Below are 18,075 nucleotides of genomic sequence, written 5' to 3' on the forward strand. Positions count from 1 at the left end.
ATCTCATATACCTTCCCTCGGTCCGTATTTACTCGCCTGTCAGGACTATAAGTTTGGGACTAAAGATGATCAGTTTTGATAGTTTGGCTGAAGTGTACCAGCAAATTGTGGCATATGTTTTATGTTGACACAGAAAGGAGGCATGAACTTTTTTTAAATAAAATAATTTATTTGATAACAAAAGACGACGACGACAACATCTGATGACCATCACCTGAAATTCAGTCAAACAGGGGACAGAACATTGTAAAAACATGGTTAAAACTCCAACATAAGACATGTCTACATTGAAAAAAGGCATTTCTGAGAACAGTCCTTTAAAATCAGCTGAATCCAGGGCGAGGTGTTGTTTTCAACTCCTGCTGTGCTACAATAACTACAAATCAGCTGCCACCACTTTTTTTATTTATTTTTTTTTTCCAAAGGATATGTCAGATTAAGGATACAAATGGTTCTTGCAGGGCCACAAAATCAAGTCTTGGTATCTTGACTAAATGAAGTGTAAACACAAATGTAAAAGAAAACACCATTACAATAATAATTAGGCCTAATCTACACATAAGCACACACTGACATTGTAAAAACTTTATTTTCTTTTTTCAATATTCTCTAGTGCCTCACCCACCTGTTCATTTCAGCGCTGTTTTGGACCTCTCTTGCTGTCTGCATTGTCTTCTTTGGGCCTTGCAGATCTGGCAAATTGCTGTGAATTTGTAGTTAAGGTCTGTTGGCAGCAAAAACTGGGTTCAGCCTTCATCTGGTCACACTGCCAGATTTATATGAGTAGTACATGATAGTATTTTATGTTTTTCTTTCTTCTCGTAACATCACCAGAGAAACATACACGTAAACCAGAGCATCACTGAAGCCCAGGTCCAGCTGCACAGACTGATCACTTACATCGTACAATAGTCTACAGGCAGGGCTTTAAGCCAGAGGGACCATCTTCTTTGTGACACTTGCCAGCTCTGATGAATGTAATGTTGGCTTATAAATAAAAAGTAGACTGTATAAGAGTTCTTCCTGAGGATAGCTCAGCTCGTCAGTCACAGCTCCTGACAGTCACACAGGTGGATAAATTGCTCACTCATGTGACAGGTTAAGGAACAGGAGAGCAGCTTGATATGTCAGGCTGCTGTCTATTCATAAAACATACACTTTAAACTACTAACGTTTCGTGCAGGCTTACTTGATGCTCACAAATCTTTGTAGAGGGGCTATCTGAGGATTGGCAAGTGGCAATGAAAAAATCATTATAGGGAATGTCAACTGGGACCAGATGTCCTATGACGTGTACCAGAAAGAAACTTACTCGACTTTCTAATGCTCCTAGTAGAAGACAGCCTTTAGCTTTGATCACAGCACACATTCACCGTGGCATTGTTTTGATGAGCTTCTGCAATGTCCCAACATTTAGTCATGTATCTTCACTCCCTCTGCCCACAGTGAGGCTGCTGCAGTGTGTACAACCACTGCTCCTCAGACTGCGCTTTTTAAAACCATTGGATAAACAAACCAGGCAGAAACCTAATATGCAGTGTTCTAACTAACACAGCAACATGCAGGAAAACACCTTCATTTAATTCACACTGCCGACACCTCTGATCATTCCTTAAACTCAAACTAACATGATATTGCCAAGTCAACTGGTTACAGGATGCACAATAAAACACTTTTAAAATCAACAAGTTGAGAAACGTGTTGAGATGAGGAAGAGCAGGTGGTGTTTCAATGCTGCCAGAAATTAGTCATCAGCCTCCTGAAGGCACTAAGGGCCAAAGCCAACAACATCTGTGAAGGGGAGTGCTCATTTAATAAAGCATGGCTTTTTATGTTTGGTTACAAGTCATTCTGTGCATCGGCCAGTTCCACTATTTAATTTTCTTATTTGAATTACCTTGACATAATCTGTCATACCGGAAAGAGCATATTGAGGAGCATATTTATCAAAAGACAGCTCTCCTGCAGATTACCTGTTTGCTAGATTACTATTGCTGATAAATTAAAAATACTGCTAAAGTAAATACAATTTTACACAAGTCTGTGGGCAACTCCAACATAAAACCTGGATTTCCGCTACTTCTGTTTCATCTTGTGAGAGGGAATAAAAGGATACAACAACGAGCGGTTTGTCGTAGAGAACGTAGCCGTTGGTTTCCCGCAGGGCTTTCGCGGCACTCTGCTCACTGGGAAGCCCTATGAAGGCCTGCCCTTTCATCCGCCCCTCCTTCATTAACACAATGTCAAACCTAAGGAAGAAAGTAAAGCAGGGATCATTACTCCTCAGGCTTTGTAGTCTCGTTGCATCAACATAACACTGAGCCTATACAAAGTTATAAGAGTGATACATTGCCAGGAAATTCTAATTGCACTGGACAAAACTGTTTTAAGTCAGCCAACAATTGTCATTAAACATTTCCCTTTTCACACTATCAACGTAGGTATTCTAAGTTGTATTTCTTCTAAGATAGGACTCTTTGTCTGGCAGAGGTGCTTGTTTTTCACCGTGTTACATCAGCTCTTCTTTTAACAACACTACTAACAGTATTTGGGAATGGTAGAGACCAGCTGCTTCCGATTTTAAACTTATTCTTGCTTGTTTTACAATTTCAAGGCTCAACAGGTGAAAGGCTCCTATTTTTCACGTTATAATGTGCCAAATATTTTCAGTGGATGACAGTTCTAGCTGGCAGACAGACTAGTTTAGCACCAGGACTCTAACAGGTAAAGACTATGGTTTGGCATTGTGCTGCTAAAATGAGTAAGGGCTTCTCTGAAAAAGGCAGCATGTGGCTGGCAGCATATTTTGCTTCAAGACCTGTAGGTAACAATCAGTATTAATGGGGCCTTGACGTGTATGTATGTAGGTATGTGTATATGCGTGTACATGCATATGCACTTTCTGTACATGGTCTTTGCCTCTGAAACAAACTGTTCTAAACATGTGGCATGTCCGTCCTGGAAGAGGACATGCCTGTTGAAAGAGATTGTTTTTTGTTAGTTTTTCCTTATCCAACAGTCAGTATTCAACAGTCTAAGGACAATGTTGTCATTGTCATTTTTGAGCAGTTTGCCTAAAGCCCTCTGAGGCAAGGTTCACTTTTTTATTTTTGAATTTAATTTAATTTAATTTAACATTATTAAGCAGTTGAGGTTTTTGCTCTGTTTCATCAACATTTGTAATGTGCATCTGTCTATTCTCAGTCAGATGTAGGTTTTAAATGAGTATTTATCTTTTGCAGTAACCCAACTTTTTTGAAACAGGGTTGTATTTATTTGGATAGCACATAAAACATTCACTAATAAGCAGCCGAAATCCTCAAGCAGAAAAACAATTAAGAAACTGGTTTAAAATCTGGACAAACTGTGTTTCTGGCATTCTTGTTTATCACGTACATCTGTGTTCAGTGTCTGGCCTTCTCCTCACCATAGGTGTGGTTTGATGACTCAGGTGAAATATTAATTTCAAGTAGTGCTGATGCACAAACATAAAATGTCCCTCATGATCTCTGCTTATTAATAACACAACACGCAGTCAGCATGAATTACTAAAAATTCTCAAGAGGAAGTGACAAAGTGCTACAGTCAAAAATAGCTCAAGAAAAAAAAAAGATGGGGTGAAGGTGAAGCAGAACATGCCAGCGAGATATAAAGTCGAGATTGTATGGATTTTTGTTTACATACATGTTTCTCTCAGCTTCAGACAAAGGGTTGATATATCTCCCATAGATGTACCTCAGGTCCTGGAAGACAGATAAGGAAGATATATAAAAACTGTCAATACCTGAATATTAATGATAGGTATCTATGTATGCACAAATTGTTTTAATCTTGCTGAAAATGTCAAGTTTAATTTCAGAATTCACTTTAATGAAATCACTATAATACGCTCAATGAATAAATAACAATCTGTTATAAAAATCAAAAATTATATAAACCAAACAAATAAATGGGTGATAGGCATAAAGCTTCACAAATCCACCTACTTTCTCTTCCACTTGCTTTGCAATATTCTTCACGTACAGTCTGCAGGTTGGTTCACCCGGTTCATAATTTTTAAACACAGACATCCTTTTTATCTCTGTGTTAAAAGAGAGAATGAGAGAAGAAAAATGTTATGCAATGCGTATTTTAAAAACAAATACAGACAATTACAGAGATTCTTATACCTATATAAATTTAAATTCAAAGTTTTTAAGTTTCATTCAAGACATTTAAGACTGGGCCAGAGAGGCAGTAAGACGTAAAACATTGATTATTGATCTTGGCACCTATTTTTATGAAAGTTTATATACGAGTTAGACATGTCAGCTGCATGAACAAAATTTAAACCCTACCATGTGGCTTCATTATTTAGGTATGTTGAATTCTTTTTATAACACACAATGCTAGCTTGTAGTTATTTTGTTTATTAAATTTGAATCCTAGCATAAGCAAAATATTGACTTAGGTACTATAAGCCATGGATGGATCACTGAACAGGGCTACTGGGCATAGCCAGCTCCTAAAGAGCCAGAAGGCACCTGGGGTAATTTCCCACTGCAGTTAAGACTACAGTTAGGCTAAGTAGAAAATATTAAGCATCAATGTTCAAATTGTTTTTAGTATGGTCTACATGCCAACCAACACATCTACATAAATAGTGGCCAGTAATCACATTAATTCATTTAAATAGTGAGCCATTTTCCACCCTCATATAGATACTAAAATTACCAGCATGTAGGCTAGATACTAGAAGTATGGATTATAGTATACATATTTAACAGAGATGCTTCAGATAAAATAATACCCATTATTGAATCATGTCTAGAGATAAAATTCTATAATTAGGCCTATTAATTTTACTATCCATTCTATGTCCATCTTCAATACAGATTTCTATTTATTTTGGATCAACCAATCACAGCTTTTATAACAATGTGGTACACCTAGCAACAGGGTCAGCACACCCCATCACTGAGGTATACATTTCTCTCTTTTCCTTGCTTAGAGTTGCCCTGAGAGTTCTCCTAAACGTCTTGCTAGAAATCTCTAATCTTAAAAAAGCAATAATGACTGACATGTAAAATAATCACCATAACAAATAACAAATACAGTAGAGAGAGATGCAGAACAACTACAGTGAGACACAAAACAACCACAAAGAGACAGGAAAAAAGTACAGACAGATCCAAAACAACTACAAACAGACACAAAGCAACTGCGAAGATATGTACACTACCTATAAATAGAACATTACCACAAACCATTTATTTCTGCATCAAGCTGACATGAACCCATATTAACACTGATATGTAATATAATAATAATAATAATAATATATTTACATGTAATTATAAATCTAAACATATCATTAAATGTAGAGTGTCCTAGGAGTCAAATCATGGGCTGCTGTTATTCAGCTTGTACATGCTCCCTCTACAGTAGGTCAAATCATCAATGACCATACATGTTATTTAGATAACAATGTGTTTATTCCACCTAATTTAAAAAGCTCTTTTACCAAGTGACTATGATCCTTTAGACCCACTGCATTAATGCTTAGAATAATGAAATAGCCAAATTAAATTGAATTTCCTCTAATTCAATAAAGACAAAATCAAGAAGCTCCTGCATGATTCTAAAGCTATGGTCAGTTTTATTGCTGCCTGTGCCACTGTGCTGTCCATATAAATCATATTTACCATCTCTGGACAGCCGTCCTTTCTCTAGCTCCTTTCTGGAGATGACGTCTGAGGTGAGATCCTGCTCACTGTCGCTGTGTTCCTCTTGAGGCTGGGATGCTTGGATGCTGGGGTACAGCTTTCCAAAACCTTCAGAAATCTCCCTCTCATGACTGAGAGAGGAAGCAACCTCCCTCTCAGGTACTTCTAAGAAGACATAAAGGATGTTAAAAGACCAATTTAGTAGTACAACAACAACAACAAGAAATGCTGCCACTAGAATATGTTTTAGTTTTTCAGACATTCAGCTGTATTTAGTGGAAATCAGCTGAATGACAAAAAACATAAAACTCTCTCGCTAGCACGTATGCAAGATTTTAACAATAGCAGATAAATCAAACTGAATGTGTATAGCAAATTATCACTTCTACAACATGTATCCTTTTCAGTAAACTAAACCAGCTTGGAGAGTGGAAATAAATCCCCGTTAACAATTAATTTAATATATTGATAGTGACATTAAAACAGAATTTAAACTAAAGATTTCTTTGTTAACATTTATTATATTAAATTGAGGCTTTAATAAATACATAAAAACTTAATGATTAATTAAAAAAAATGTATTCAATTGATGAATAAATAATGTTAAAAGTGTAACAAAGAAGATCGTCCTACAAGCAAGCCACAAGCACATTCAGTCCACTCATGTTTTGCAAGCATGAATGTGACAGGCAGTAGGAAGGATAAGTTTGGTGGACTTTTGAGAAGCACTCACACACTTCGAAGCTGGAATTACTAAGAGCAGTAAGTCTGTACAAATCCAACGAGAGGAAAAAAAAAAAAAAAAACAACTTTTCATCCACATACGGTGTATGTGTAAGTGTAGGTGCACTGGAGCAAGAAGTGCTGGGGAGCTTTTCTGATACACTCTCAGCAGAGAACTAGATCACTGCTTTCAAAATTATCCCCTTCCTTATCTGTCCCCCACCTCCCCTTTTCATTCAAATAGCTTGTTTATCGGATCCTGCACCCCCTGCTTCCCCAAAACAAGACTAATCCAAAAAACTACCTGTCATAGTTTATCTTTCCCTTGCCTTTAGGTAATCTTTTGTGTTTGACTTTGAGATCTGTTTTATTTCTCGGAGAGTTGCCAGGGAGTGAAGTTGTAGCTAGAAAGAAGGGAGATAAGGGAAAGAGGGAAGTGCACAGCTGACAAGTAACACAGGCTGTGCCCCCAATGTCATTTCCTCATATAGATAATAGTAAAACCTTTATGGTGCCAGTTTCTGCTGTGATATAGCACTGTGTAACACTCAGTTCTTGCTGATCTATGCCGGTAAACACTAATGCATAACCTTGTGCTTAAAAAATGCACATTTAAAGCATTTAAATTCCTTTTATTTATTGTGTGAATTCTAGGAAACAATGTTACTAGGGTCTGAAATTAACACCAACATGCAAAGCACCATATTGCAAGTAGATCTTCTGTTTGACAAGTAAATCTCAGTATGTAAATGTCTGTAGCAAAATAATCATGTGATAAAACTCTAAAATGTCTCTACTTCCTTGAGTTCGAGTTCATGAACAGTACAGAGTAGGTCATCCACAAATCTTTACATGTAAGGCATTCAGGGAATGTTTAGGTCATTAGTCTTTTGCAAACATTAGGGGTCTGATTTATGAACATTCCAAATAGCGAGTAATAAATTGCTTGCGCAATCTTGAAAACAGCAGGTTTCTTTGGAGGGCGTTTTGTGGGTTATCTACTAAGAAAAACTGCATGATCAACAACAGGTGCAAACATAGCAGAGGCAACCATATTTAAATTAGTGTTTCGTGTGTTCTACTTGTTAGAAGCTACAGTATACTGGATGCAAGATATTTTGTCTTGGCAGGTATTGTATGTCTCCCCTTATTGTGATTATTTAAATTGAATAGCTCCAAACTTGGATCAGCGGACAGACAATATGTTTATTATTTTTTCTTCCATCCAAGTGTTAAACACACTTTATCTATGCATTCTTGTATTTCTCCTATGCTCTTCCTCAACCAAGTAACAGCAGCCATTTGTGCGCAAGCAGATTTCATCTATCTTTCAAACCTACAGATGCAATTCCCACCACCACACATTTGTTTTCAAATCACATTATGTGTATATTTGCATTTTTTCCTCACTCTATTTTGCACAATTGGGCAGAAATGCTCTAATCTGCATATTTATGAAGGGAAAAGTGCATTATTCATAGTGCGCACTATTTTTGCCCATTACAAAGATGTAGTCCTTAGTGTGCACCCTTAGTAGATCAGTTTGGGCCATTTTTTGCAAGTGTTATCAAATCTGCACTTTTTGGACCAAACCTTTAGTAAATCAGGTCCTAAATGTAAATTTTAGTAATCAAAACTTGAGTTGTATTCTGGCTTTTTAAATTTTTGTTTAAATATAATTATTTTTGTTTTTTATTTTTTATATTATTGATCAATATATTAGAATAATTTAGCTTAAAATTTTCTCTGTCCTCGTAAGTCTGTACAACCTACCTTATTATCTCAAATTACTCAAATCTATGTATCTGTGACACAAAAAAGCAACTTATTATTTTGGCTGTGAAAAGTCCTTGGCTGGTTAATTTACCTTGCAACTTGGCCAAAGGGCCAAAAAGGTGATTTTGGACCTTGTCTATCTTTATGTTAAAATAGAGAATTAGAGCTCTTACCTCTGTCTTCATCAGACTGCACCTCTTGACCTGGCCCACCTCTGACCACTACAGCCGCTACCTCTGGAACCGAAATGTGGAATTCAATTTTCCTTGGCCCAGCAGCCTGGGGCTGCTCAAACACATCGCAGGGGTGCAGCACAGGAGCACTAAGGACAGTACAGAAAATAATTACCTACCCACCCCAACAGCAGCCTCTAAAAAGCATCCACAATAAAGCTGGCTCCTGAGCGGCTTAAGGGTTGAAGATATTTGGTTGTAGTCAATCAGAGGTATATCTCAGTTGGCAAACATATAGCCAGGAGACAGAGAGGTGTGTGTATTTATAGTTTAGAAATAGAGTTTGTGGTCTGTCATTAAGGGACTGTGCACATGTTAGGTCCTGAAACAATAAGTCTCAAAGCCACACAAGGCTGTCTTTATGAGGAAGACTTATTGTCTGGAGGTTTTTTAGCTGCCTGTGAATACTGTCTCCAGATGAGCTATGCGTGAGCACTGTGACATGCATGAATGCCTTTGGTGTACCTCTGAGAGTCTGGTTTGGGAGCATAGAGTAGATCCTTGATCTTGGGCTTCTTTCTTTTTGAAGCTGTTTTTGGTCTCATGGGTCTCTTGCATGCTTGGTTGACCAGGCCCATCAGACGAGCTATCCTGAAATAAAGCAAGCATAGGGAATAAGGGAATAATGTCTACCTTGGACACAAAAAAAACTGTCCACCCACTGAAATTTAAAGACATTTCACTTTAAGCTACTTGTGTTTCCAGAAGCTGTATCGATAACACATTAGTACAGTGGCTCATTTATGCAAAGTTGAGTCATTTCTAATGAGTTATTGTCCCCTCACCTCTCTTTGTCTTCATCGTCTCCACTTTCATACTCTGACTCTTCTCCGCTGGACAGCTCCATCTCCTCTTCTGGTAAAGGGGGGTAGTGAGGAGGAAAAGGAGGGGGCATTGGCATGGGCGGTACAGGAGGCAAGAGCTCAAACTGCAGGAAACAACACAAGATGGCTTAGTTTGTAAAAACAAAATGATTTGCTGTTCATCTGTGGTACGATACATGCTAAACAATTATTAAATAAGATTCACTGGTTTATATCCGCCTGTAGTAATGATCGAATGTATGTATTTAAGCATGGATATGTGTAGAACCAACAGACAATGATTATTTACTATTACTTTTATTTATTTCTTATAGTTAAAGGAATCTGTCCTTAGCAAAAAGCTAAACCATGACCTACACCTACACCATAAAATGTTTTATCAGGCTGCTACTCACAATTATTTTCATCCTTGATAAATATGCTTGATTATTATTATTGTCCCATTTAACTGTCTGGTTTATGTAATGTTAAAGATGTGTTACAAGTACAATTTGGGGTTTCTGCTTGTAGTATGATTTTTAAAATGCAATTGTCAGAACTACTGCAGAATTATCTTCTAAAAATTAACTGGAGAACAAGTATTTTCTGTTCTAATATTTCATTGCAATATATGTACTGTAGATAAAGAATTATAGACAATATGTCTCTCTAGCAAACTTGTACTTTGCCTTCCTTCAGTACAAGGGACTTTGAAAATGGAGCAAAAGCAGCTTAACTTCAAAAGCTGACACATTGGAATGTAACACAATAAAAACACCGTTATCTAGTTTAAAGCATACTTTAAATATTCTATCATAAAATACATTGATTTCAAAAGATATAACAAAGAAAAACTCAGCCAGCATGAAATAACAGGTAATTTTTGACTCAAGTTGTGCATTAGAAGGGGTTTGTATATGTTGTGCATCAGAGGGTTAACATCAAATAACTTCTATGTAAACCAGCAACAAATATGCAGGTCTGTAAGAGAAGCTTACCATGGGAGGCCTGGCAGTGACTGGGCCAAATGGACATGGCAAATTCATCTTGTTCATCAGATGGAGTACCTGTAATAATTGGACATCTGATTATTAAAACAGGATAAGTGTTAGTTGTATCTGAGGATTCATACCATGAACTAGGTGGGAGCAGGTAATTGAAATATACTGCTGATCTCACACACAGTCTGCATATGTAAAACAGATTGCAATGCCTTTGCATTTTCATTTAAAAATACAAGGATCAAGGTGAGATTGAGGCTGAAGTGAGACACCAGCAGTGAGGCAGAGCATGAAGGCCTGTCCTCTGCAAAACACCAGCACCACCAAGATGCCAACACTGGAAGTAGCAACAGTGGGAATCCAGGCAACGCAGCTCCCAGGGAAATGTTAAACCCATAACTCATGCCTCCCACTTATGGTTTATTATTAATACTTGCTCCCCAAATTGAAATTTAAAAGGCAAATGTTTGCTGTTTGATCTTTAAGAGGTTGGATGCAGTGCAAAAACCTTTGGGACACTTATTCCAGAACTGTATTTCCATTTTGCAATATTAATCTAGAGGCTATAAATGCTGCAGCATTAGCATTAGCAAATTCCCAATGTCCAAAAAAATGAAACTATGAATACAGGGAGAACACAAAAAGACGCTTTAAAAGTATTGGAAAAGTGAGGCCAGTTCCTTTATTTTTGCTGTAAAGTGAAAAGTTTGACATCAAAAGATGATTAGAAGACGAAGGTTAACATTTCAGTATTTGTTTACAGATGTTGTTGTCTGGATCCAATACATAACTTAGAAGATAGCACCTTTTGTTGACCCTGCCCCAGAAGCAGCCATGACATTACCTCCACTGTGTTTCACCGAATAGCTCGTATGTTCAGGATCATGAGCAAATTTACATTTACATTTAGTAACTTGGCAGATTCTTTTATCCAAAGGCAGGGTAAGGGTAACAAGATGTTGGAGAAGGACCCACCTGTAGTAGGGGTTCTTATCCACGATCCAGCACTTCCCATCTCTCTTCAAATTTTACACTTTCCATAACTTTGGTAAAAGTTAATTTTGGTCTCATCAGTCTATAAAACTTTATAGGCTAATTTCTGTACTTTCCAGCCCGGCCTTCCTATTCTTTTTGCTAATGAGTAGTTGGCATCTTTTGGTGTCATCTGTACTTGTCTTCATGAAGTCTTCTGCAAACAATAGATTGTGATACCTTTCCTCCTGCCCTATGGAGGTTGTTGCAGATTTCACTAACAGTTGTTTTAGGGTCTTTCTTTACAGCTCTCACAATGTTTCTCTCGTCAACTGCTGTTGTCTTCTTTAGTCTGCCTGTTCGCATCTGTTACTGACTACACCAGTGGTTTCTTTCTTCTTTAGGGTATTCCAAATGATTGTACTGGCTTATGGCCAATGTTTGTGCAATGGCTCTGATTGATTTTTCCATCTTCTCTAAGCTTCACAATTGCTTGTTTTTCACCCATAGACAGCTCTCTGGTTTTCATGTTGGTTCTACCTCTAAACTATAAATGCAGGCAAAACCCAAATCTAAAACGGAGTGTAGACATTCACTTATTTATTGTTTGAATAATCAATGTAACATGACACACTTAAGCAACAAAACACACCAGTCAATCAAATGTTCCAAATACTTTTGCTTACATGAAAAATGGGTGGATTCAAATAAAAGGTGCTATCTTCCAAGTTGTGTATCGGATCCAGAAGTAAAAACCTCTAAATCAAAGCTGAAATGTTGATCTATTGTCTTGTATTTATCTTTTGATGTCAAACCCAAATCTTTTCAGTCTATAGCAAAAGTAAAGGAAATGGTCTCACTTTCCCAATATATTTGGAGGGAAGTGTACATAACACCCTAATGACCAACATCTGCATAAAAGGTGTGCAGGTTGTGGGTAAAAAATAGAATAGCATAAAAGAAGTTGTAGAAGCTCACCTGAACATAAAACTTTGGCACACTCATGAGGGCATGTGTTATATTTGTCAGAATGCCATTAGTAGGTGGTGGATATAAATATTTCAAAGTGGGATTTGATTGAAAGTTCAACCTGTAGGAGAGAGAGTGGAAGAAAAAGACAGAATTGGTTAAAAAGAAACTCTTCAGTTTGCAACTCACTGCTTTAAACACAATACCTCCTTCACTTAGCAGCTTACAAAATAATGCAGGCACATCAATATGATTCAGCCAGTAGGGGTATTCTTTATTCTCTATGACATGCATTCAGCCAACAAAATGTAAAATCCACTCATTAAGGGGCAGTGGGACCGGCATGTCATGTCAGCACCATACCTTGTCCTCATGTAATATTAACATTCAATTCAATTCCATTCCATTCAATGCAATTCAATTTATATGGTGCCAAAAGGTAAGGTTTAAGGACAGAATTATATAGGAAACCCAACAACCCTACTTGAGCAAGCACTCTCCCCACTTGAGGGGAGAGAAAAACTGGGCAGCCGGCAACAACAAAAAAAAAAAAAACTATTATAGTAAAAAGCAAGAATCTGCACAGTCCAAGAGGTAATTAATTAATCCATTGATTTGAAACAGTTCCAGCAATAGTTGACACACTGCTGTTTTACTTTACTTCTTCACAACCCCACAAAATGTTAGAGAGGCATTGAAAATGATCAGTCTCCTGGTTCTAAAGCATGGAAGATAAACATAAAACTATGAACTGCAGTGCTGCTAACGTTAGTCACCAGCGTGGTGTCCAACCCCTGGGAAGACAAGCCCCCAGCTAAAATATTTTATATAAAACATGTCAGATTGATATGGGCTTCAGAGAGAGTTATTCAATATCTTCTAGCAGGTCGACAAAGCAAAGTCTGTATAATTTATAACTGGCAGGTTAATGCAATAAAAGAACTGCTGCTCTGCTTAAAACATCAGTTTCTGGAGGAAACCATTGACAGCACTGCTTCGTTCTTTGATTCCAGAACACATTCTTATTTGAATAAAAATGTCTTTTGACGGTAGGCCAGCAGAATTTTCAACTACATGATATACATGACAAGAAAAATATTACACCTGAAAGGAATACAATTAGGATAGTGCATCCAAAATAAATCATATCAAGGACTTCCCACAAACAATGAGTGCAGTATTAATCCTGATTTATGCTACAAAGTCATATGTCAGGTAATTTCATGTATGTAGGTGAACACTACTAACTCTAAGTTTTATCAAGATCAGAAACACACCAACGGAAATTCTTCATCTCTTAATATAAAGGGAGGGAGAGTGGGTTTCTGTAACTGCAGCCCCATGGACTGTATGTCTTGGAGAGAGGCAATAAAAACCACCTGGTCCGACCAGCTGGTAGGACTGGTGACCTATCGGATGCTCAGTGGTGGCCTGACCATCAAACTAGACATGAGGCCGCTGATTGTCCAGACTGTGGCTCTCAGACTTTCACCCAGGTTTACTGTCAGCTGGCATCTGCACATACACACACTGACAGGACTCTGACCAAGTTTAAAGAGCACATGTCACATGAGCATATCTAATCTTAATTGCTTAAGCTCTAACTGGAGTGAATAATGACTTGTAAACAGTACATCATAATCTCTATGATTACCACACAAGTCAGGATGAGGACAAATAACAGAAAAAAAACATGAATGACATAGTTAGCCAGTTTGTTGGCTGTACAGGTGCTGGTCAGTTTATGTATTTCACTAATTCCATTCAAGAGTAGTATAGAAAACCCCAAATTCAGTATCTCAGAAAATTAGAATATTACTAAAGACCAAAACAAAGAAAGGATCTTTAGAAATCTTGGCCAACTGAAAAGTATGAATATGAAAAGTATGAGCATGTACAGCACTCAAAACTTAGTTGGGGCTCCTTTTGCCTGAATTACTGCAGCAATGCGGCGTGGCATGGAGTTGATCAGTCTGTGGCACTGCTCAGGTGTTATGAGAGCCCAGGTTGCTCTGGTAGTGGCCTTGAGCTCCTCTGCATTGTTGGGTCTGGCATATTGCATCTTCCTCTTCACAATACCCCATAGATTATCTATCTATCTATCTATCTATCTATCTATCTATCTATATACATTTTTTATTGTTTTTTTTAGGCGGGCATTGTTGCCCCTCTAGTTCACCTGTTAGTTTCATTAACACCAAAGCAGCTGAAACAGATTAACAACCCACTCTGCTACTTAACTGACTAGATTAATATCCCAGAAGTTTAACTGACCTAATGCTAAATTCTGAATAAGAAGTGCTCCTTTAATTTTTTAAAAACAAGTTTACATTTGGACATTTCTCATAATTTTGATTTTGTACTTCACCACAATGGATATGACATGAAATAACTGAGCTGTGTAGTGTAGACTATCGACATTAATTTAGGGAGTTAAAATTACTAGTTGTAATACTGTCACTGCCAGTAAAGAAAGTCATCATTTGGCTAAGAGGTAGCAAAAAAACAAAAAAGAAAACACTCAGAGGTTCAAACTGGTCTAATTTACTATTCAACATATGAACATTTGTTAGTTTATTAATAAAACTAATACGCCTGAATGTTGAGAAGACAGCCTAGTTAAAACAAACAACCTGTATGTACAACCTGATCATGATATCAGACTGAACTTATTTCATACTCAAATATATGTCTGGCAAATCAGAAAGCAAAGAGCAAAACTAAAAATACTTTGCAGACAACAGTAGAAATTACACATTAGCAGGATAATCAGGATCAGGAAGCTGCTTCTTAAAGGATTTCACTTTGCATAGCTAATAAACTGCCAGAACACAAGAGGCACATTCACAATTTCACCAAAAGGTGACAAGTTTGCATCCCTTGGCACTGGTGAGCTCAGAAACATCACCAGGCTTATAAGACCAAAGGAATTCCTTCCTTTGGAACAACATAACAAACATGTTTGAGAAGGACAGGATAGAAAAAGATCAACTTGCCCCGTGGGAAGAGAAGAGCATGGAGAAGAAATGGAACAGTTCATGATCCAAAGGAGGATAGGAGGCATAAGTGAGGTAGTATTGTGACATGGCCATGCGTGGCCTCCAAATGAACTGGTTCTTGGTTTTGTCACATCATTGGTAAATACACTGATGATGTGACAGCTGACATAAGCAAAAGCTGGATGAATATGGACATCAAGCTATCCAACCTGTGTAGATTGAAAACTGCTTTACAATGCAGGTGGACATTAAACCTCTGCGCACTCTGACAGCTACCTTAGACTCTTTAAGGCAAAGAAGGGGAATGTTCTGTAATGGTGTGGTCACCTAACCTAAATCCAACTGGACTGCATTTCACTAGCTAAAGGCATAACTGTAAAAAGTGAAGACAGCTGCAATAAAGGCCATTACCCTGTATAATATAAATGTGTTTGTGCACATTTTTTTTAATTTTGGAGGTATATAGATTAAAGGGTCTGTAATTGGCAGTCAACGTCATCATTTCATTTCAAGTCCACTGAGTAAAGAATCAAAAAATTATGGAAACTGCATCCAAATATATACAGACCTAACTTTACTTTTACATTTCAGAAGCCCAGTGTGTAGAGAAATCTCAGTAAGATTTATCACAATCGCAAGTCTGCTTCCAACTCAACTCCAGATCAACTAGAATCTATAACTAGAAAATCCGCATTATGGTACAGTTCATACTCACCCCAGGCTTGGTGCAATGCCGGTCTCTATGAGGGGAATATTTGGTTTGGTTTCCCTTTTCTTCTGCTCCTCTTTAACACCTTTAACATCTTTATTACTATACGGGGAAAAGCAGAGAGAAATGAGTTTCTGCTCTGGCGAGCTAACTAATGTCTGGCTTTATTTCATAAGGAAGTTGATTTATACATTTCCACGCAAAATTATTTGGTGTGAAAGTTAAGCTAAGCAACCAACCTGTCTAACACAGCTGGATCCTTTAATACGGTCACATCATCTTGGCCTTTTGCAAACTCCACAACGAGAGTACAGTCAAGAATCTCTAACTGATGGAGCCTGCTGAGAGCCTGAAACACACATGAAAGGGAGTAAACGCCAAGAAAGACAGGGGAAAAATTAACTCCAACTACATCAGCATTAGCATTAGCATCTTGTGTCTATAAATATATGCATGTACACATGTAGCTTTCTTTTACTATAAAACTGTAAAAACTGCTGCAGAAAGAATACATACCTTTTCTGCTGACTTTTCACTTCTAAACGTAGCAAAGGCTGCATGTTTCTGTGCAAATTGTTAATATCTTGTAAGAAATCAGTGGAAACAGTGGAAACCAAATCAAGTGAATTTCATAATGTTGTCACAAGGTGTCAGTGAGACACAACCTACCAGACGACCGGTGTTTGAGAAGACCCTGACAGATTCAGCTCCAAAATACTTCAGGAGGTCCTCCTTCTCGTCCTGGCTGAGCTCAGCTGGTAAGTGGCGGATAAGCAGTGTTTTACTGCCATTTGCTTGGACTAGCTCCTCATTTTGTTCCATTATACTGCATGTAAGCAGAAAACTGTTAGAACTTTTAACTTTTAATGAATGTCTTCACCAGTCTTTGTGAACAGAACATGTGCTTATTATTACACAGGATGACTATACTGTAAGTATATGTAAAATATCACAAAGTGCTGAGTAACAGCTATGACTAAAAGTATGGCCACGTTAAAACTGAAATAATACATTTTTGTAATTATTAGTTATTACATTAAAGTTTAGATGCATTTATCTGGTGGACACAACTATGTGGACGATTTAGCCCTTTAAAGACAAAGTTTAGTGGTTCTGACCAAAACACAGTTCGACGTGCAGAACCGTACTAACACCACAACAAGCTAGCGCCAACCTTAGCGTTAGCTCTTTTCCAGTCCTTCACAAAAGCTAACTTAAAATGAAATTACGTTAATTCTTCATCTTTTGTTTCTCTGTTGTAACTCTACATGTAAAACGTGTTACATGTAGTTCACAACGTGAACAGTTTAAACACAATTTAAAGCTACATTCCGTCATTTCATTGCATACTTGCCTCCTGCAATAGCAACTAATCCACTTCCGGCTGTCTCTTCTTCATCTGTTAATAACGACACTACCGCCACCTTCTGGACTGGAGCAGAAAAAAATGGGTGTTCTGGAGCAGGCAGCGAATAAAGCCCAGGTTTTCATGTGGGCATCTGGATATATAAAGACTCACTTAAAAACAGTGAACCCCTCTTCTTTCTTTATTGTTCTTTAGTGTTCTTCTATCTTATATTTAGTAAATGTTGCCAGGTGGATTTTGGGTACTCACCCTTCCCAGTGGTCACATGCAGTTATTAGGCCTGTAGTACAAGGAAAATGCCCTAAAAACATAAACATCTTGAAATCTGCTATCCTGTCCACCAGATAGTAATTTCCATTTTTACACATTCTACATTTTCTCTACATTTTGGTTTGCCCCCTGTAACACTGTCCCCACTGAAGACCTCATTTAATTCCCCACCCTGTTAAAGCATAAAGCTGAGTCTCATGTGGTGCATGTTGAAGTTTAAATACAGTCGTGACATCCCTCCCCAGGCATTTCACACCCACTCATCTTGTTAGAACTGAAGAAGCCTTTTTGGATGACAGGTGAAATGTCTTCAGGAACAAATCAAATAATTTCCTTGACCTACCTTTTCTTTGATAACATCTATACTGCGTTGATTTTTGAAGTAGTATAAAACTGTACACAAAGTAGTTCCAGTAGACAGTCCAACACATTTCAGGTTTAGCCAGCAGGTGTCAGCCTCACCATATGAAATAACAGAGCATCATAGCTTTTCAGAAAACTGTAGGTTAAAATATTTTCAGTTTCCTCTGTCATCAACAATATATTAAA

The 18,075-nt window shown here is 37.6% G+C and overlaps 1 protein-coding gene across 1 annotated transcript; it reads right to left on the minus strand.

Moving 5' to 3' along the window:
- Window positions 1-252: 252 nt before the first annotated feature.
- On the minus strand, window positions 253-17,301 carry rnpc3 (RNA-binding region (RNP1, RRM) containing 3). The gene is made up of 16 exons (XM_026364273.1): window positions 17,245-17,301; window positions 16,560-16,716; window positions 16,407-16,454; window positions 16,130-16,239; window positions 15,897-15,992; window positions 12,192-12,303; window positions 10,239-10,307; window positions 9,223-9,365; window positions 8,903-9,028; window positions 8,378-8,526; window positions 5,685-5,870; window positions 3,987-4,081; window positions 3,685-3,743; window positions 2,117-2,249; window positions 626-703; window positions 253-490 (listed from the first exon to the last, which is right to left on the minus strand). Exons 2-15 carry the CDS (start codon window positions 16,710-16,712, stop codon window positions 635-637), a joined length of 1,548 nt encoding a protein of 515 aa, XP_026220058.1. The 5' UTR covers window positions 16,713-16,716; window positions 17,245-17,301; the 3' UTR covers window positions 253-490; window positions 626-634.
- Window positions 17,302-18,075: the final 774 nt, after the last annotated feature.

Source organism: Anabas testudineus, chromosome 2 (assembly GCF_900324465.2).
Source record: "Anabas testudineus chromosome 2, fAnaTes1.2, whole genome shotgun sequence".
Lineage (NCBI taxonomy): Eukaryota > Metazoa > Chordata > Actinopteri > Anabantiformes > Anabantidae > Anabas > Anabas testudineus.

What these genes read in the sequence shown, in the direction of transcription:
- rnpc3 (XM_026364273.1), bottom strand. Translation starts at nt 16,712, where the DNA reads ATGGAACAAAATGAGGAGCTAGTCCAAGCAAATGGCAGTAAAACACTG. An exon ending in GGCATTGCACCAAGCCTGGG is followed by an intron (nt 12,304 to 15,896) that starts GTGAGTATGAAC and finishes TCTCTCCTACAG; the next exon opens with GTTGAACTTTCAATCAAATC. An exon ending in CCCAAACCAGACTCTCAGAG is followed by an intron (nt 8,527 to 8,902) that starts GTACACCAAAGG and finishes TACTGTCCTTAG; the next exon opens with TGCTCCTGTGCTGCACCCCT.